Source organism: Mauremys reevesii, linkage group 4 (genome assembly GCF_016161935.1).
Source record: "Mauremys reevesii isolate NIE-2019 linkage group 4, ASM1616193v1, whole genome shotgun sequence".
NCBI lineage: Eukaryota > Metazoa > Chordata > Testudines > Geoemydidae > Mauremys > Mauremys reevesii.
Window position 1 is genome coordinate 107006213 of NC_052626.1, and position 21564 is coordinate 107027776.

Genomic DNA, 21564 nt, shown 5'->3' on the forward strand with positions numbered 1-21564 from the left:
GATATTCAGAAGGATACATCTATTTTGGTTTTGTTCAAAATTTTCAAGTTTTATAAAAAAAATATATCACACTTTGATAGGCAGGAATATATAAAACAGATACCTATAATAATAATTACATAAAACTAAATCGTACAGGCACAACGGTAGCAATGCCTATTATTAAAGGTGCGGACAATTTCCCTGTAACTCCATTTTCAGTTCCTTACAACTTTTGCAAATTTTAATTTTTTGGGCTGTGGTTTTCCATGCTTCAACTGGTGTGTGCCTCAGAGTGAGGTTTTTCTGAAAATTTAATCAAAAAGGATTTAGCCATTTTTAAGAAAGTGGTAAATCAAAAATAGATAGTTTTGCTACATGAACAGCTTTATTACTTGAGGAGTTTGGAGAAGGAACTTGAAATTTGGTGGAGAGGTACCCCTGAGGTCAAAGAAGTGGCTGTCAGTATCCCTTTGTGATCTTCCAGACAACACCATCCTGGCCACTATGGATGTAGAAGCCCTCTACACCAACATTGCACACAAAGACAGACTACAAGCCATCAGGAACAGTATCCCCGATAATGTCACAGCAAACCTGTTGGCTGAACTTTGTGACTTTGTCCTCACCCACAACTATTTCACATTTGGGGACAATGTATACCTTCAAGTCAATGGCACTGCTATGGGTACCCGCATGGCCCCACAGTATGCCTACGTTTTTATGGCTGACTTACAACAACGCTTCCTCAGCTCTCGTCCCCTAACGCCCCTACTCTACTTGACCTACATTGATGATATCTTCATCTTCTGGACCTAAGGAAAAGAAGCCCTTGAGGAATTCCACCATGATTTCAACAATTTCCATCCTACCATCAACCTCAGCCTGGACCAGTCCACACAAGAGATCCACTTCCTGGACACTACAGTGCTAATAAGTGATGGTCACATAAAGAACACCCTATACCGGAAACCTACTGATCGTTATACTTATCTACATGCCTCCAGCTTTCATCCAGACCACATCACACAATCCACTGTCTACAGCCAAGCTCTAAGATACAACCACATTTGCTCCAATCCCTCAGACACAGACAAACACCTACAAGATCTCTATCAAGCATTCTTAAAACTACAATACCCACCTGCTAAAGTGAAGAAGCAGATTGACAAAGCCGGAAGAATACCCAGAAGTCACCTACTCCAGAACAGGCCCAACAAAGAAAGTAACAGAACGCCACTAGCCATCACCCTCAGCCCCCAACTAAAACCTCTCCAGCGCATCATCAAGAATCTACAACCTATCCTGAAGGATGATTCCTCACTTTCACAGATCTTGGGAGACAGGCCAGTCCTCGCTTACAGACAGCCTCCCAACCTGAAGCAAATACTCACCAGCAACCACACACTACACAACAAAAACACTAACCCAGGAACCTATCCTTGCAACAAAGCCCGTTGCCAACTCTGTCCACACATCTATTCAAGGGACACCATCATAGGACCTAATTACATTAGCCACACCATCAGGGTTCACCTGCACATCTACCAATGTGATATATGCCATCATGTGCCAGTAATGCCCCTCTGCCATGTACATTGGCCAAACCAGAAAGAATAAATGGACACAAATCAGATGTCAAGAATTATAACATTCAAAAACCAGTCAGAGAACACTTCAACCTCCCTGGTCACTCAATTACAGACCTAAAAGTCGCAATTCTTCATCAACAAAATTTCAAAACCAGACTCCAACAAGAAACTGCAGAACTGGAATTAATTTGCAAACTGGTCACCATTAAATTAGGCTTGAATAAAGACTGGGAGTGGATGGGTCATTACACAAAGTTAAAAACTATTTCCCCATGCTAATTTTCCCCTACTGTTACTCACACCTTCTTGTCAACTGTTGAAATGGGCCATCCTGATTCTCACTACAAAAGTTTTTTTTCTCCTGCTGATAATAGCCCACCTTAATTGATTAGTCTCGTTAGAGTTGGTATGGCAACACACATTTTTTCATGTTCTCTGTGTGTGTGTACACACACACACACACACACACACACACACACACACACCTTCCTACTGTATTTTCCACTTCATGCATCCGATGAAGTGAGTTTTAGCCCGTGAAAGTTTATGCCCAAATAAATGTGTTAGTCTCTAAGGTGCCACAAGTACTCCTTGTTCTTTTTGCTGATACAGACTAACATGGCTACCGCTCTGAAATTATCCCTTTGAATACTGATATCCAGATTGTCCAAGCTATACAATTTGGGGGGCAGCGGCAGGAGGAAATCACCATTTCACCAGCTTGCTTTTCACTTGCTCAGTTCTGAAAGATCAGACTATGACCTGCACTGCACATGCTCCCAGGCCCCACTGAGTCCTCTGCATAGTTTCACAATAACCACACACAGTTATAGCTCCCAACTGAACACACACAAAGTGGATCTCCTCTTGCTGCTTCCCCCCAGCAAAATCCCCTTTCTGCCAGGAGAAAAGGAAAACTGGGCTGGAAGCCAGGGGCTCAATCCTCAATTGTGTTGAATGTGAGAGTAGAAAGGTAGCTGTAAACCAGCTTTCCCACTCCCCCAGTCTTTGGCTGACTGGGGGCTGTAACAGCCCTCAATTTAACTTAAAGAAACCTCAGGGCTAAAATGCCTTCAGATCGTTGGATGAAAAGAGCTGGAGAAGGATTATTATAACATGAGCAAAGCAGAGAATGTGATTTCTTTACCTTGGTTATTAAACAACACCTTTGGTTCCTATTTGCATTTTTTAAGCAAGCGAAAGAGAGACTAACAAGAAACCCACATCATCCCTAATAACTTTTCAAGTAGCCATGTCAAACCACCAGAGGAGAAAATACCACATTGCCAGTAAGATGACAGTGAGTGAAGGCTTGTGAATACATCTGTCTTTCCAATTATCATAATTATTTGTATTACAGTGAAGGCACATTGTGCTAGGCATTGCACAAACATATAGGAAGATCCTGTTTCTCTGTATGAAGAGTTTTGTCTAATCAAGAGACCTATTCATTTTTCTGCAGTTAAACAAGCCCCATGAGCCTGAACTGCAACTGTCAGCGTTCCAATGTATCTGAATCTCCCATTTAACCTCTTGATAGGGGCAAGATGTTTTCTTCCTGCATCCGAGACAGTGTTTTTCTAGCTAGAACTGAATAGTCAAGCATCCACAGGCTTTATATCAAGCCACTAATGTACTTTCAATTATCCATTAATCACGAAAGTCAGTTACTACACAGTTTAAATTGTCTGCAAAGCACACTGCATGTGTCTTCTATTGCATACGTTGGCACTGTTTGCCACAATAAATCCAGGGCTCAGATACCTGGAACTAAGCCAAATTGTTTCATTACAACTGAATCACAATTTTGCTGTGCTTAGATTGCAATAAAGGTTTTCAAAGAGGCCTATCTATAGAGCATTCCCAAATTTTCCTAGTACTTGTGGAGCTGCATAGAGTAAAGCTGCCAGACTTGCCCAAGCAACCATTTGACATATCTGGGGCAATGTCAACATGATGCCCATTGGTTTTCTTAAGATCATTCGTGTTGACACTTCAGAAGGCTGGCAGAATAGTTTTTCTAGAGCAGAATGCCTAACAAATATAACACCACTAAGTGCACGCTTTGTATGGATGATAATTTTCATCAGCTGCTCCCAGGAATTAGAGGACAGGTATTCCAAAAACAACTCTCACACACAAAAAAACAGACAAGTGGAGACTATTTTTTCAAGCTCTTATGCCAAGCCCAGAAAACTGATATATGGACTGTGATAATAGACAGACTTTGAGACACTATAATCATCCTACACTTTTCCAGCCACTTTCAGTTTGAAGGACCTTGTTACAGGTGGTGTTGGTCGAGCCATCTATTAATAAGGTTGTCCAATGCTTCCCATCATAAGACCTGGTTTTCCATTGCATAAAAGTACACCAAACGTGAATGGTTTGGGCTGAAATTGTCCATGCTGGGTGTCTGTCTCAGGCTAGGGGGGTTTTTGGAAAATTTCAGCCAAACAGTGCAGCCATTTCCAAGAATGAGGTTAGTGGAAAATACATTGTTTTGCCCATTTTTAAACATTCAAGAGACTTTTTCTTTGAGAAGTTCTAGTTCTGCTTTTGAGTGGGGACTTGAAATTTGGCGGGAGTAGCCTATGTGTGAGGTATGTGCCTATCCCTGTGAAAATCTGCTCTAATTTGCTTGTTGGATATCTTTGAAAAATTTCTGTTTACACATGGTCATTAAAGACTTGCTAGAGCTTTGCAGCTAAGTTGCAGACAGAATTTGTTGGCACTGAGCATGCTCCAGCCTGGGGCCAAGCAGGACTTTCCTTGTGATTGCAGTTCCTGGATGCTCAGTTCCGGGCACTGCAATGAAAATCAGAAGCCTGCCCCTCTTCTGCTCTCAGTGACTGCACTGCTGGGCCCAGGTGCCACGGAGGAGAAATCTGCCTGATTCTAATGCAGAGGGAACAAGAGCTGGATCTGGGGAGGAAGGCTGGTGGGAGGAGACTGGGACGGAGACTCAGAGAAAGGGGGAACGGAGGGAGAGCTGGACTGGGAGTTGGGGTAAGAGGGAACCTGGAACTGGATGGACAAGATGACTGGGGCTCTCAGCCAGGGAGAGAAACAGTGGTGCGACTGAGGGAGCCAGCGTGTATGGAGAGGAAGCCTGGATTAGTTGCTGGGGGGAGACTGAACAAGAAGATTAGGACTGTGGGGTCCTGCGGGGATCCGTTCTCGGTCTGGTTCTGTTCAATATCTTCAAGTTTGTGGATGATACCAAGCTGGGAGGGGTTGCAAGTGCTTTGGAGGATAGGATTAAAAATCAAAATGATCTGACAAACTGGAGAAATGGTCTGAAGTAAATAGGATAAAATTCAATAAGGACAAATGCAAAATACTCCATTTAGGAAGGAACAAATCAGTTGCACACAAGCAAAATGGGAAATGACTGCCTAGGAAGGAGTACTGCGGAAAGGGATCTGGTGTCATGGTGGAGCACAAGCTAAATATGAGTCAACAGCATAACACTGTTGCCAAAAAAGCAAACATCATTCTGGGATGTATTAGCAGGAATGTTGTAAGCAAGAAATGAGAAGTAATTCTTCTGCTCTACTCCACGCTGATTAGGCCTCAACTGAAGTATTGTGTCCAGTTCTGAGCACCACATTTCAGGAAAGATGTGGACAAATTGGAGAGTCCAGAGAAGAGCAACAAAAATTATTAAAGATCTAGAAAACATGACCTATGAGGGAAGATTGAAAAAACTGGGTTTGTTTAGTCTGGAAAAGAGAAGACTGAGAGGGGACATGATAACAGTTTTCAGGTACATAAAAGGTTGTTACAAGGAGGAGGGAGAAGAATTGTTCTTCTTAACCTCGGAGGATAGGACAAGAATCAATGGGCTTAAATTGCAGCAAGAGAGGTTTAGGTTGGACATTAGGAAAAACTTCCTAACTGTCATGGTGGTTAAGCACTGGAATAAATTGCCTAGGGATGTTGTGGAATCTCCATCATTGGAGATTTTTAAGAGCAGGTTGGACAATACTTAGTCCTGCCATGAGTTCAGGGGACTGGACTAGATGACCTCTTGAGGTCCCTTCTAGTCCTATCATTCTATGATTCTATAACTGTGAACGAGTCAGGGAGGAGGGTAGATCTAACAAGGAGCAAGGCTGCAGGGGTAGACCTGGGATTGGCTGGGCAAAGAAACTGAGACAAGATGTGGGGGAGGGAGAAACAATGAACAAATAGCATGGGGATGGAGAATGAGACCGTGAGGCAAGGGTGCAGAGGCTTGGAAAGGAAGAGACAGATCAAATGAAGAGTTTGGGGTGGGGAGACTGGAAATGGCTTGGCATGGAGACTGAGCCGGGGGGTGGGGGTGAGACTGGGAGTGGCAAGTCTAGGGCTGAGACTTGGACTTGCTGAGCAAGGAGGCTGGGAGCTTGAGGAGTGGAAACTAGGACTGGCTAGATGAGGAAAATAGGATAAGGAGTCAGGTGTGTGGAAGAGACAAGATGGAGGGAATGAGGCAGACGGGTCAAGCCTGGGAGAGAATGGACAGAAGAGCTTTTGCCCACTAGAGCACACAGTCCTCCTGAGCCTGAAATGGAACCCAAGATTCCTGAGTCTCACCATTCCTCTGCTGTCGGCAAATGTCTGTGAAACCCATCAAAAAAGCGTTCCATCCACCTCCCATGCTGGTCCACACAGAAGATGACAAGTACTACTGCTACCAGTTACTCACAAAACAACCTTGTTAAAAGAACATTATTAAGGTTGCAAAGTCCAGAATTTAACAATTAGGAAATGCCAGAATGAATTTGACCTGCTTGTGCATATGCCTTTTGACACAGTCTTTAATTAGACTATTATTTTTCCACAGATCCCCCACCACCACCACATACACCCCATTTCTGATGCAGTATGAACCCTGCTTAGCTCGTCAGAGCCAAGAGATCACAGCACAAGATGGCAGGGTGTAGGTTTTTCCATGTGACTGCTTCAGGCAGATGTCTTAAAGCATGAGTTCAGTCAGTTCTGACATTGCTCCTTTAATCTTCACAACTACTACTAAAGCTGGAGTTTCCTCTCAAAAACCATTTTAATTACAAAACCTCCAGGCTTCCACCTTCCTTCCCTGGACTGACATTTGTGCAAAAGCCATTTCCACTGCTTCCTCATTAATACAATAGAAACTGGTAGTATAACTGCCATTGGCACAGTGGCACCAGCCAATGCTGAGCAGAACTAAAGCAGGTTTTGCTGCCGCAGGGAGCGATCTCAATGCCTCACTGTACAACGTCTAATGGTTTGTTGTTCTCCCTGATAGTGTTCTTTTAGTAATTAGCTAACAAAGGAGAAGGTAGTAGTAAAAACAAGCCTATTTACATGGCTTAGTAGTGTCTCCCATTCCCCATCCTAGTTCCTGCCAGTGTCTTATTCAGTATCATTTGGAAAGAAGAATTGGAACACTCTTGTCCTTTCTTATTTGTTATTTCTGTACTTCCGGGAGGCCAGAGTTCAGTTTCTCTCTTAATCATTGAAAATCATCCGTTTATGCTGAATTAAGAGTCTGATTATCTTAAATGAAAGCAGATGTTATTAAAAATTACAGAAAGAAAGAAAACGAACGAACAAGGGGATAGATGCAAAAAACACCCACATGCCTTGTCAAATCCAATGGAAAATTTTGTGAGGGAAGATCTAAACTTGAATTACACCATATTGTATTTGAGAGAAAAGTCTTTAGTCTATCTGACACAGGAACAACAAAACCCTCTCTCTGTCAGAGCTTAATAGATTAGATGTTCCCTCAAAATGTCTCCAATTTGTGTTTGTTTTATAGCACCCATCTTGTTTGCTAAGTGTTAACATATAGCATTATTCATTTCCTAATACATGATCAGAAGGATTAAAAGCTGTTTGAATCTTGTTTGGATGCTTCTTGTTTCTTTCTGCTTCCCCACACAGTGGCCATGTCTGTCACAGGAAATCTGCTCTCATTAACAAAATGAAACAGTTTAGGTCTGGGATATCAGTTTAGGATAAACAATGCATTTTCCTTCTCCTAAGCATACATCTAAGTAGCATAAGTACATACTTCCTTAGCGCAGATAATCATTATAGCCTTTTGTTCAGTTTCACACCTTCTAGTAAACATGTCTAAGGCCTTTTTGGAGTGGTTCCTGCTCAGACTGGGTTTGAGTTTACAGCAGTAATAAGAATTAGTGAGAAAACAGGTATCCAACAAATTTTAAAATCATGTTAGTTGTGACCACATAAGTCACGTGCTCAGACACTGCCACTGCAGGAAGTATAACTGGTTGTTTTAGCATAGCAAATAGCCCTGACCCCATAGTACTTTGTTTGCAAGTGGTGTTCTTTTGCTGGATTGTTTCTCCTCTATCTCATCCACAATGCTGGATACAGAAGAAGAGGAAGTAGCAGCAACTTCACAGGGCTGTAACAGCAGTCTGGATGATGTTACAGTATTGCAGAGTGCAAACCAAACAGCAGTGGCTAGGGCCCATTAACTTGGTATTAAGAGATATTCTTGTCACTATGTAAACAATGAGAGACTGAGCTGCATTCAAACCGAATTGACTAGGGCATTGGGACAAGCAGGGAAGACTTATTTGGGAGCAGTGAGTAAGGTTGGCTTTTAATGCCCTCTATTCCAGACAATACAGTCAGGGCAGGGGCGGCTCTAGGCACCAGCAAAACAAGCTGGTGCCTAGGGCGGCAAAATCTAGGGGGCGTCCCCTGCGGCCGGGGGGGGCGGCAGGCTGGGCCGGCGAACCTGCCGCAGTCATGCCTGCGGCAGGTCCACCGGAGCCCCGGGACGACTGGACCTGCCGCAGGCATGACTGCGGAGGGGGCGCTCGTCCCGTGGCTCGGCTGGACCTCCCGCAGGCATGACTGCGGCAGCTCAAGCGGAGCCGCCGGACCCGCGAACCATCCGCAGCCGCGGGAGGTCCAGCCGAGCCATGCGGGACCAGCGGTCCCTCTGCAGTCATGCCCGCGGGAGGTCCGCTGCTCCCGCGGCTCCGGGGCGCCTCCCGCGCATGACTGCTTGGGGCGGCCAAAAACGTAGAGCCGCCCCTGAGTCAGGGTAAGGTGCTCCTGTACATTAGACAGGCACCCTCTGCTGAGCCATCTTCACCACACAGCCAACAAATTAAGACTATAGACTAGGGAGAGAGCAAAAAGGGGAGGGAGGGTATGAGCCAACATGCAACCAAGAGACAATACCACTTTGTCTCCCCTTCATCCTCATCCTCCCACACACGTACCCCTTCTCACCTGTGCTGTCCAAAATATAAATATGTGGCCACTGCACAAGAATAACCCTCTGATGGGAAAGATATAAAGTGAAAAACAAATTCTCTGTCTGGTAGGAATAACAGGTATCAGCGTGCTACTAGAGCAGGGGGTCTCAAACTGGGGGTTGGGACCCCTCAGGGGGTCGCGAGGTTATTACATGGGGAGTCGTGAGCCATCAGCCTCCACCCCAAACCCTGCTTTGCCTCCAGCATTTATAATGGTGTTAAATATATAAACAAGTGTTTTTAATTTATAAGGGAGGTCTCACTCAGAGGCTTGCTATGTGAAAGGGGTCACCAGTACAATAGTTTGAGAACCACTGTACTAGAGGGTATTACAACAGCATGTAGCACAATAGGGTCCTGGTCCATGACCAGGGTTCCCAGGCACAACAGTAACACAATTACATACCAATTACAACTAGTGCTTAAAACCAGCACCTACCCACCCAGACACATAAGTAGGAAAGAAACAGACCTATCCACTCCATCCCCGGCTTGACTGCAAGAATAACCTGCCTCTCAGTAGATACATGCAGATACACTGAGTATTCTCCAAAAGAATAAACAAACGTATGTATACTTCAAGCAAACACAAAATTTGAATGTGGTGTTAGCCACACCTATTGGCAACATTTTTTAAAATGACATGGTGACTTACAAGACTATAAGTATGTAAAAACACTACTCAACTCCAAGATAAGTGCACTTACAAAAATATTATAATTAACAGAAGGCTTCACTGTGCATTTATTTTATATTACAAAGTGGAAGGTCCTGTTTTGTTAATCTCCTTGACTTCATCCATAGGTACAGAAAAAGTTCACAAGAGTAATTCATTTCATTTGGCTACTGCAAAAGCCTTCGATAATGTCTCACTTGATAAGCTCCTTTTTAAAATACAACCTGTGCTAAGTGCTGGTTGAAACTGAAGAAAAAAAGCTCTATTGCAAAGGAGTTTTAAAAAACAATTAACTAAAGCAACAATGGTTTCCCACAGGGGTTTGTACACAGAACTCTGTTTTCAATTCTACATAACTGACCTAAGCAAAGAAACTAATAGTATTTCTTTCAAATTACAGGCAGCATAATGCAACAGGTGCACACTATAAATAAATAGGAGAGACACAGTTCATCTTTAAGAACAAGACAATTTAGCACTTAGAATGTATTATGAATATAAAGCATTAGAATTGAGACTCAGAATCATGAATGGAACAGAAAATAAATATAAGTTTCAGCTTTAAATGTTAGGTGTTGCCATTGGTATGGAGCAAGCCTTTTCTTAAAATTGGTGACAAAACCTTGAGGTGGAGAGACTGGATGGAGAGAGGAATTATGACTATGTCCCAGCTAACTGACAATGATAATTTAGAGCAACAAGGTGGGTGAGGTAATATCTTTTATTGGACCAACTTCTGTTGGTGAAAGAAACAAGCTTTCAAGCTCCACAGAGCTCTTCTTCAGGTCTGTGGAGCTCAAAAGTTTCTCTCTTTCACTAACAGAAGTTAGGCCAATAAAAGATATTACCTCACCCACCCATCTTTCTCATATCCTGGGACCAACACGGATACAATAACATGACAAATAACAGAAATTTTTGTCAGACAAAGAAAAAAACTTTCATTCCTGGACACCTTTTGCCTCTCATCACCATGTCTCCAGAGAAAATCTACATTTGCTGGCAAAAATGAAAATAAAATTGCCTCTTTACAAATACTCTTGGAGCAAAACTGAGTTCTTTTACACAGCTCTACTATGGCCTAGATAAAAAAGCATAGATTGATATGTTTGCTTCTTTCTGTTTCTTGGTTTGTTTGTTTTTGTGGGGAGGTTGGTTTTTGGGTTTTTTTGTTTGTTTGTTTTTACAATTTCTTGCATTTAAAATTTTTGAATGTATCGCTTTTTATTATATGGCTTTCCTTTTTAATATAAAAGTGTTAAAATGTTAAGGAACAGACTTCAAACCACGAAATCCAAAGACACTATTAGTGAAGTCCAGAATGATATCTATCTCTCACCTTGTTTGATTTACAAACCAAGATTCACACTTCTGGGAAACAAACATATTTGTCAAGAGTATAGGGGGAGTATATGCGCTGCATATGCATGAGTAGAAGTAAACAAATTCTTTCTTTCTTTGAAAATGTGTTTTCACCATCTGTGCTGGGTACACAGGCCAGCATTCCAGAAATACACTTGGAAGCAGGAATTTCAATATTGGGTTGGTTTGGTCTTTCTTCATAGTACTGTGTGAAAACACAACATCTTTAATAATTCATTATTAAAAAGTTTGCCCCACAATGTAATAATACCACCCTATCTGCCATTGTTTCTTATCTTTTATGCATACACACACACACAAAAAATTAGCAAACTGTGAATCTGCATTGCAGAGTTTTAAAAATAGCCTCTTAGTTCATATCTGCTGGCCAATCGAGTCTGTGTAAACATCTTAGATTTCAAATAAACTAAATCATAATCATGACTGATTAAACCTGAAGTATACAAAGGCAAAGTAAATTGAGCCAGGTACATGCAACAGAATGAAGATAAGATAGAAGCTGGTTATCATACACAGGAACATAAGAGTTGCCATTCTATTCTAGATTGTTGTCTCTGGTTATGGCCAATACATTGTTCCTCAGAGGAAAATGCAAACTAAAAATAGAATCATAGATTATTAGGGTTGGAACGGACCTCAGAAGATCATCTTGTCCAACCCCCTGCTCAAAGCAGGACCAATCCCCAAATGGCCCCCTCAAGGATTGAACTCACAACCCTGGGTTTAGCAGGCCAATGCTCAAACCATTGAGCATACTTATAACATATACTGTAATTCTAAAAGCAACTGAAATTATCCAAAAAAAAAAAAGTTTCTTAATTCTGGAGGATTATCTGATTTTAAACTACTAAAGTAAAAAGGGGTTCTTTCCTCATGTATTTTCAATAGATTTATTTCATTCATTCAATCTTTGTCTCACATAGTTCTGCAACTTCCGTTGGTTATGAAAAGTCAGTTCCAACATAGAGACAAATATAGGGAGGAAGGGATAGCTCAGTGGTTTGAGCATTGGCCTGCTAAACCCAGGGTTGTGAGTTCAATCCTTGAGAAGGCCACTTAGGGATCTGGGGCAAAAATTGGTCCTGCTAGTGAAGGCAGGGGGCTGGACTCAATGACCTTTCAAGGTCCCTTCCAGTTCTAGGAGATTGGTATATCTCCAATTATAGTCATAGGACTTCCAAGACCCTCTGCAAACAAATGAATTTAAGCCCTTCCAGTTCCTTTTCTCCATAGGGAGCACAAACAACTACTGCCACACACATCCATCTTACCTCTTGAAACTGATGTTTAGGAAGTGAGTGTCTTTGACAACAGGTGCAGATGCTGGGAGGCCCATGGGACCACACCAACTCTACAAAATGTTGGGAAGTTCCTCTATAGCACTGTCTTCCTTTCCTCAGTTGTGGCAGCTGCTACAGCCAGGATTTGGTACTAATGGTAGGATCTTCTCTAACATATACCAGAGCTACTGGGTATGTTCTCATGTGGATACGTGAGAACTGATTCCCCAAGTAATCTCCACCTGTATTCATAGAAGCCATACATCTAAATCTTCAATTAGTGAGCTAAGTTTTATTTGCATTAGTAGTTTTTAGTGTGTGCACTCTAACCAATTTACCTGACAAGCCAAGAACAGGGGATAAATTAAAACCATTAAACTTAAAAGGATGTCGGAACAATTCACCTAGCAGAAATAACATTTTCTGTCACCTCTGGCTCATGATTTAGCTTTTTTATGTAGATGTACAGCTTACTTAGTGATAAATGAATAGATGATTCCCAGTTCAACTCTCCTGACAAACTGTGCCCATCACCTATGACTAATGAATACAAAATACAATATTGCTTGAGCACAAAGACTTGTTTCTCATTCTGTCTCCTTTGAGACGGTTCCCTTGCTTGGCCTCGGTGAAATAAGATATGGATCCTTCAAATGGCCTGGGCAGCGTCCAATTGTCTTAACCAGCTTCTGCCACTTCTGCTTATCCTGGATGATAAAAAAAAAAGAAAGAACACCTGGAATGTCTAAAAACAGAAACTGTCAGCACCTCTTTTGATGAGAGGAATCTGCCACACTATAGAACATGCAGTAGTTTGACCAGTACTAAAGAAACAAATTACTAAGTGCTGGAGACCTTGCAAACTACCATCTAGTATCTAACATGCCTTTTCTAAGCAAGCTAATTGAGAAGTTAGTTAGTGACAAATAGTCTCTAATGCCAACTGTCAGCTGCCAGCATCCTGGATCCCTCTCAGTCAGGCTTCAGGCCAATCCATCAGTGCAACAGGTGCTGTCTCTGACCTCCTGTTCACAGGCAAGCCAAACACATCTGCAGTCATCCTGCTTCAGCCAGCACTTCGCTGCACTTGACACCACTGAGCACCAAACACTCCTGTCCTACCTTCAAGAGGCTGCAGGTATGAATAGAAATGCCCTGAAATGCCTCAGGTTTTTCCTTTCAAACTGAACCAAGAGGGTCATTATGGGAGCTGTTCCTTCACCTCCACAGCCCTCACCTGTGCAGTCCCACAGGGCTCAAACCTCTCCTGATGTTATTCAATATCTCTAAGAAGCCATTGGGAGCTGGTGAAGCAACACAGGCTGAAGTGCCAACAGTTCACAGACAACATCCAGCTCTACGTTTTCCTTTATGTCAAATATAAATAGCACCATATAAAGAGGCCACTCTAGCTAGAGGTAAGCTAGGCAACTGCCTATGGTGACAGATGTGGCCTGACAACCCTTCCATCATGACATGCTTCTGTAACATCCTTCACCTGCCCTCAGCCATGGGGTCCTTTCCGACGTCTCGGTGCTATTGCATACCCAAATAGCCATGACAGCAAAAACTACCCTCTTTCTATCTGTGATTGGCCCGAACATCAATCCCATCTGCTGAGGCACAGATGGCCAGAATGATCTATGCATTTATCATCTCCACATTTGATTTGATTATTGCAAATTACGGCTTGAAACAAAGCCACACACTCTGAAAATTAGAAGATTGGGCCAAAAGAAACCTGATGAGGTTCAACAAGGACAAGAGCAGAGTCCTGCACTTAGGATGGAAGAATCCCATGCACTGCTACAGACTAGGAACCGAATGGCTAGGCAGCAGTTCTGCAGAAAAGGACCTAAGGGTTACAGTGGACGAGAAGCTGGATATTAGTTGACAGTGTGCCCTTGTTGCCAAGAAGGCTAACGGCATTTTTGGCTATATAAATAGGGGCATTGCCAGTAGATCGAGGGACATGATCATTCCCCACTATCCAACATTGGTGAGGCCTCATCTGGAATACTGTGTCCAGTTTTGGGCCCCACACTACAAGAAGGATGTGGAAAAATTGGAAAGAGTCCAGTGGAGGGCAACAAAAATGATTAGGTGGCTGGAGCACATGACTTATGAGGAGAGGCTGAAGGAACTGGGATTGTTTTGTCTGCAGAAGAGAAGAATGAGGGGGATTTGATAGCTGCTTTCAACTACCTGAAAGGGGTTCCAAAGAGGATGGATCTAGACTGTTCTTGGTGGTACCAGATGAAACCATTACTCCTTATTCTGTCAAGTTGCAGTGGAGGAGGTTTAGGTTGGATATTAGGAAAAACTTTTTCACTAGGAGGGTGGTGAGGCACTGTAATGCGTTACCTAGGGAGGTGGTGGAATCTCCTTCCTTAGAGGTTTTTAAGGTCAGTCTTGACAAAGCCCTGGCTGGGATGATTTAGTTGGGGATTGGTCCTGCTTTGAGCAGGGGGTTGGACTAGATGACTTCCTGAGGTCCCTTCCAACCCTGATATTATATGATTCTATGAAAATGCACCATTTTGTACAAAATGCAGCAGCCTGCCTACTTAATAACACAGGTTACTGTGAAAGCACAGCCTGGGTGCACCTGTCCCTGAATACGGAATCCTGTTCAAGGCTTCTGTGTCCTGATATTCACAGCTCTCCACGGGACTGGCCCTAGATCTCTGAGAGGACATCTCTCCCTACATGACAGTGACCTCCCATGTCCCAGATAGCTACAGTCCAACACAACAATGCAACTGTTGTCCAGTGGAGGAAGGCTCACAAGTGGAGAAGACAGAACTTCCACGGGAGCTGAGCCTCGGCTGTGGAAATCACACCCACAAGACAAACTATAATTAAGACACTCACCACATGCACAACTAAATGCAGAACTCTTTCTTTCAACTTTGCTTTCCCTCTGTCAGTTCTTTGTGCACACAACACACAAAAACAATAAACTAATGAAGCTGTTTCTCCTACAAGCTGGGGAGGCAGAGAGAGAGATTGATATTTCTATTTTTAAATATTTGAAGGACATGCAGATGATGATGGGGGCCATATAAAAAGACAGCACACCTCACACATAATCTACTAAAGTCCCTGACCAATAATAGATCTGCAGCTCACCCACAGTATATCCAATTCTATCAAAGAACCTCAGCTTGTCTGTTCAGTGTCCCACTTCCTCTGGTGTAGAAACTAGGGTTGCCACCCATCCAGTTTTTACCCAGACAGTCCAGTTTTTGGCTTCTGTGTCTGGGTGACTCAGGGTTGCCAGGTGCCCGGTTTTTGTGGACAGGGCAACCCTAAATGGCACCCAAACCAGAAGTCCGGTTACTGCGGGGTGGGGACAGGCGCGGGGTCATTAACTTGCTCCAGCTCCTGCTCAGCCAGGACCATCTCCTACCTGCAGGCAGGCTGCTTGAGATGATCCAGTGAGTGACAGGGGGAGCAGGGGAGAGGAGCAAGCAAAGGGGCCTCTGCCTAGCGGGGAAGAGATGGATCAGGGGCAGGGCCCAAGGGAAGAAGTGGAGCTGGGGCAGGACTTTGAGGAGGCGGGGCAGGGGTGGGGCCTCTGGGGTCTGGTTACCAGCGATTAGAAAGGTGGCAACCCTAGTTCCTAGAAACTGGAACAGAGCAATGGCCATAGTGGATCAGGCCAAAGGTTCACCTAGTCCATTATCCAACACCCCTAACAGAACTGCCTAACCTCTGGCTTTTGGTCAGAGATACTGGCCTTCTGCTCTTTTCTCCAGCTCAATGGCAACTCACTGCTGCATCCAGCTAGTCTAGCACCTGGACAGGTTTTTTGCTCTGTGGAGTCATGAGAGACTTTTTCCTCTCAACCAATAAAAGCTGCTGTCTCCTCCAGCTGCTGGAGGTTGTCATCTTAAAAAAAACCTACCCTTGGCCCAGCTGCTCAGTGGTGAACAAGGCAAGCGCATTAGGGGTTTGGTTTGGGAAGGATGAGAGCCCCAAGGAGTCCAAGGAATCACAGGGAGAGAGGCCAAAGAGCTGGAGGGGCACACACTGCAGACCAAAAATCCTGGAGGAACCCCAGGATGGGGGCAGGATTGCTGGAGATGGTTCAAAGAGAGTAGAGTCTGCTGCCCACAGCATACAGAAGAAAAGGTAAGCTCGGCTCCCCCTGCTGGTAGAAGGCATCAAGTGTCAGGTTTCCAATAAATAAATAAATAAATAAAATCTTTACTTATGAATGCCAATCTTGGGAGGCAATGGGAGTGCACTGGGGAGGTAGCACCCTGCTGTTGTCTCCTTATAGCCACGCACCAGACATTTAGCCAGGCACATTGAGGTGTTTGAGAATATTTAGTATCACTGTCACTCATCAATTCACCTGAACAGTTCTTTTGGAGCAGTAGATGCTCACTGGGGTCAATGCTAATGCCATGCATTTGTGCGCTCACAGTCTTTCAAAAAAAAATTAAAAGTTTTCTGTGCACCCTGTAATTCCATTCCTAAAACAGAATTACAGGATCTTAATTTATCTGTCCCACCCCTCAAAAACTAACCCAGCAAACAAGACCAGCCCATACTACCTACTAGCATACCTGAAAAATTCTATTTGAAAAATTAGGGCCAGATCCTCAGCTAGCATATATCAGCATAGCTCCATTAAAGTCAATGGAGTTATACCAATCTATTCCTACTGAGGATCTGGCCATAAGGTTTAAATTAAGGAAGCACAGAAACTATCTTCATTTCTTTCTTCAGTTGTATAACTCCAAAAGTGTCACATTGTTCTCTCCCCAACTTAAAAAAAAAAAAAAAGGGGCAACAGAATTGTTCTATTTTTCACTGAGGAGAGAACTGATGTGGCACAACTACTGCCCTATTTAAACCCGTGGATGTAGGTTTACACTCTGAAAATGGGCATGCCCATAAAATAGGAGCATGAATGTCACTGGCATGTTTTCTATTGAGGACACACTTGGCCATGACTTCTGCTCTTCACGTGTATCTTTGCTACACCCAGCATTAAGGTTAAAACTCCTAATAATTTTAGAAGATATTAGCGAAGATTTTCAAAAGTTATTTTGGGTACCTCAATTTTGGGCACATACAGCACTTATTTCTACAGATGAAAGATTCTGTATTTACTGTATAATACTATTTATAACCTTATTCTTTATTTCAAATAATTACTTTGATCATCAGAATTTTTTTTTAAAGTCACCAGAACTGACTTGGGTCCTGTTCCTAGGACTGGGCCCTTAAAACACCAAAGATGCCAGTTCAAATAGAACCGGCCTGATCAGACAGAGAAACCTCTGTATTATGCAGCTTTCAAAAGTGATTTTATGACACATTAACATCAATTTTGCCTTCAGCCACTGGATCATTTTTTACCTAAATAAACTGATCCAAGACATCCATAACATTTCTCCTGGATCTTATTACCTGGAAGTAATATTACAAATTGCTCAAAGGCTATGTAAACCCTTTATAACATCGAGATTAAAAAGCATTAATTTTTCATGCATACATTTGTAAGCTGCTGATGAACAACAGCACTGATCCGCCACTGTGTTGGTTCAGGACTGGCACGTTGCCCCATGTGAAAGGACACTATAGACATTGTACATAATTCAGCACCTGAACACAGCTAACAGCACAGAAGCTCTAGCATACTCCAGAACTCATCTTCTCTCTTGACTACAATCACCAGAAGTATTGGCACCATTATAAGCTTGAAGGAATGTAGTGAAGGACTGTCTCCACAATAGAATCAGACCTGGTAAAGCTACAGTTGCCACTACAACATAACCATCATCTATCTTTCTGCAGTGGAGCTACAGCAGCAGAATAATGGAGTTGCCTAATGTGAAGGGGATGGTGAAAGAAATAATATACTGTAACTGAATAATTAAGAATTATTTAAAGTATCCTTATTTGCATCAAAGAATGAACCATTTAAGATGGAACCTACTTTATCTCTTTCTATACCAACAAGAAGAAACAAATAATTTATGTCAACTGTAAGGGAATGCCCTGTTATGAAAGGCACCTGTTGCTATGTTCTTATTCTAGTAAACATGTAAGATGTCTTCAGGTTCTTGGATTATTATTTTTTTTAATAAAAGCCCGCTCTGACACATCTATAGGGCTGCTTTGGTTTCCTCATACACAATCTGGAATGCGATACATATGGGCAAAAGTTTGATGTTCAATGCTTATTATGCCTACCAAAAAACGGTAGTCAAGTGTTGCAATACTTCATAATTAAAGAAATTCAGTAAACCTCCTACCAATATGTAGGTTCTAGGGAAAGAGGTAAAAGCCAGGTAAAGCGAGGAGGTGGGCTAATAAGCTAGACTTTCAATACAGGTGTCGTTACTGCTCATTTCAGTCATTAAAAAGATGTTTGATGCAACATTTAAAAGGTACTGAGGGCCTAATTCTACTACCCTTACTCACTTTGAACCAGATTCTGATGCCCTTACCTACACTAACATTTTCCTCCTCCTCCCCCTGCGGGCCATGAGTCAATTAATTAATTAACAGTCCCACTGATTTCAGTGGGACTACTTGCAAAGTGAGGCACTATGCAGTGTAAGAAAGGGTAACAGAATCAGGCCCAGAATAATTGTTCAAACAAGCATTAACAGACAGTTAGATTAAACTGCCCTCTGAAAAACAAAATTTATTTGCTCTGGTAACATGGCTGGAATGAGGAGTTCTCAACACTTCATGCCTTGCTCACCAAGAACAGTAATGAATGAATGGAACACACATAGGTCAAACACATTCATTAAAAATAGATACATGCCAGACTAGATTAGAAGATTTACATTTACTTGGCTAGGTAGATTTTGTTTGTGAAACCTAAAATGAGAGCAGTTTAGAATCTGCAAAAGACCTACATGGGTGCACATACAACTGACCCAGCAAAGTAAATTTTTGCTCTGACAGAGGGAGAGCAACAACACACTATTAACTAACACCACAACTCGGGATGTGAAATTTCCCACAGATTGCTTTGTAAATCACTCTGCCTGGAGTCTGAAAGGCACCTTAGCTCAGTGCAGTTTGTCCTTTCCAAGAATAAGTCAGATCCTTCAACAACTGACTGTAATTGCAGTGTCAAAGCCTAGGACGCATGCAACCCCCTGCTCCCCCTCCTGCCAGAGTAGTGCCTTACGGCTGCAGCATTTGACCCCAAGCAGCTGTCAGGACATCAGGGAAGAAGGACATTGGAGGGCAGAGGGCGGGCTACACGAGTGGTGGCTGATAGCCCCACCATGGCACTGCCAGCAGCGGAGACTCCAGCGGCCCCCAGGGGGAAGCAAAGTTTACTACTCACACAGTGAAGTGATACACGAAGCACTTCCAGCCGGTGGGTCTCTCTAGGAAGTTATAGACCCTGCCTTGGATGTTGGTCCTGCTCAGCAGCGGTCTGCGGATGCTGTAGATGGAGACCCGAGGGTCCAAGTTGATGTGTGGCCGGGGGCAGTCCGTGTTCACCACCACCATCTCTCTCTTGTACTGCGGCTCGCCCCGATCCGGATCCGCCGGCTGGCTGGAGCCCTGCTGCATCTGCTCCTGGGCGGGGGGCATAGGGGCGTAGTGGGCATTGGGGGTGTTTTCAGCCAGCTCCAGGGCGGAGGGCTTCTTGCTGGGAGTCATGCTCCCTTTCCGGGACCCAGGCAGCCGTCCCAAGCTCCAGCGTCGCCTCTCGGGCTTGGGGGAGGAGGTCATGGCCGGAGGGGCGTGGGGGGAAGGAGGAGGAGGAGGAGTGTGCGCGCTGAAGGAGGGAAAGGGGCAGCCACCGCAGGGGCGGGAGGCAGGGAAGCAGCCCCGGCGCTGCCCCGGGGAAGGAAGGCGGGAGGGAAACCAGGCACTGCTGGGGAGTCTCTCCCACACCCTCCCTCCCTCCGCCGCTCCCGGAGCGCTCCTAGCCCGGCCCACCCCGGGGGACGGCCCCCGCCGGGAAAGGTACGAGGTCTCCGCCTCCCTGCCCGGCTGCTACCCAGGGGAGGCTCCGAGCCCGGGTGACCGCGGGAGCTGCCTGGCCCCCGGGTATTCCCCGGGCAGTTGGCACGAACTACTCGCTCGTCCAAGCCCGCGCCAGGCGCGCTCGGGGGGAGGGTGCCCGGCCCCCTGCTTGGAGCCGGAGTGTAAAGCAGAAAGCCCGCCATGGGCACTGCCCGCTCCAGGGGCCGGGGCAGGTCAGGCAATGCCCCACAGCTCGCAGCATTGCCCGCCCGCCTGCCTGCCGGTGGCAGCGGAGCTGGGGCCTGAGTGCTGCCTTGGGGTTGCACCAGGTGATGGGGATCTGATTATCTCTGTGTGACGGATGAGCCATACACCAACCCTGGTAAGGGAAAGGAAAGAGCCACTCTTTTGGTTAAAAGAACAAGAGTACTTGTGGCACCTTACAGACTGGCACATTTATTTGAGCATAAGCTTTTGTGGGCTACAGCCCACTTCATGGGATGCGTAAAATGGAACATATAGTGAGGAGATATCTCTACACCTACAGAGAACATGAAAAGGTGGGAGTTGCCCTACCCACTCTAAGAGGCTAATTAATTAAGATGAGCACTTAGCAGGAGAAAAAAAACTTTTGTAGTGATAGTCAAGATGACCCATTTCGGGCAGTTTGACAAGAAGGTGTGAGGATACTTAACATGGGGAAATAGAGTCAATGTGTATAATGGCTCAGCCATTCCCAGTCTCTACTCAAGCCTAAATTGATGGTATCTAGTTTGCATATTAATTCAAGTTCAGCAGTTTATCCTTGGAGTCTGTTTTTGAAGCTTTTCTGTTGCAAGATTGCCACCTTTAAGTCTGTTACTAAGTGACCAGAGAGGCTGAAGCGTTCTCCTACTGGTTTTTGAATGTTATGATTCCTGATGTCAGATTTGTGTCCATTTATTCTTTTGCATAGAGACTGTCCGGTTTGGCCAATGTACATGGCAGAAGGCCATTGCTGGCACATGATGGCATATATAACACTGGTAGATGTGCAGGTGAATGAGCCCCTGATGGCATGACAGATGTGATTAGATCCTATGATGATGTCACTTGAATAGATATGTGCACAGAGGTGGTTGGATTTAAAAAAAAAAAAAAAAGGACAGTATCATAGCTCACTGGCCAGCCACCAGGGGAGAAAGCAGCTGTATCCTTTCAAGCCTGTAATAATTTTCTCCAAGGTGAACATAAGAGCAGGTGAGGGGCTTTACCTCAGAAGTTGCTTTCTGAGGAACGATCCCTGTGCAGGGCTGTGTTCATATGTTGGTGATGCTGGTGCAGGGCTGTGTCTACAAACACAATGTCCTCTATTAGATCTCCAGGTGTAAATAATAATTTGTCTTAGACTGTGGTGCTAAACTGTTCTTTTTTTA

The 21564-nt window shown here is 44.1% G+C and overlaps 1 protein-coding gene across 4 annotated transcripts in view; it reads right to left on the minus strand.

Moving 5' to 3' along the window:
• The window catches only part of KCNQ1 (potassium voltage-gated channel subfamily Q member 1), a 552595-nt gene extending 532145 nt beyond the window's left edge, over positions 1-20450 (minus strand). For all 4 annotated transcript variants that reach the window (XM_039537861.1, XM_039537860.1, XM_039537864.1 and 1 more), the window contains exon 1: positions 19518-20450. In XM_039537861.1, the coding sequence (XP_039393795.1) occupies positions 19518-19912 (395 nt within the window). In that variant the 5' untranslated portion in view covers positions 19913-20450. The remainder of the gene's footprint in view (positions 1-19517) is intronic.
• Positions 20451-21564: the final 1114 nt, after the last annotated feature.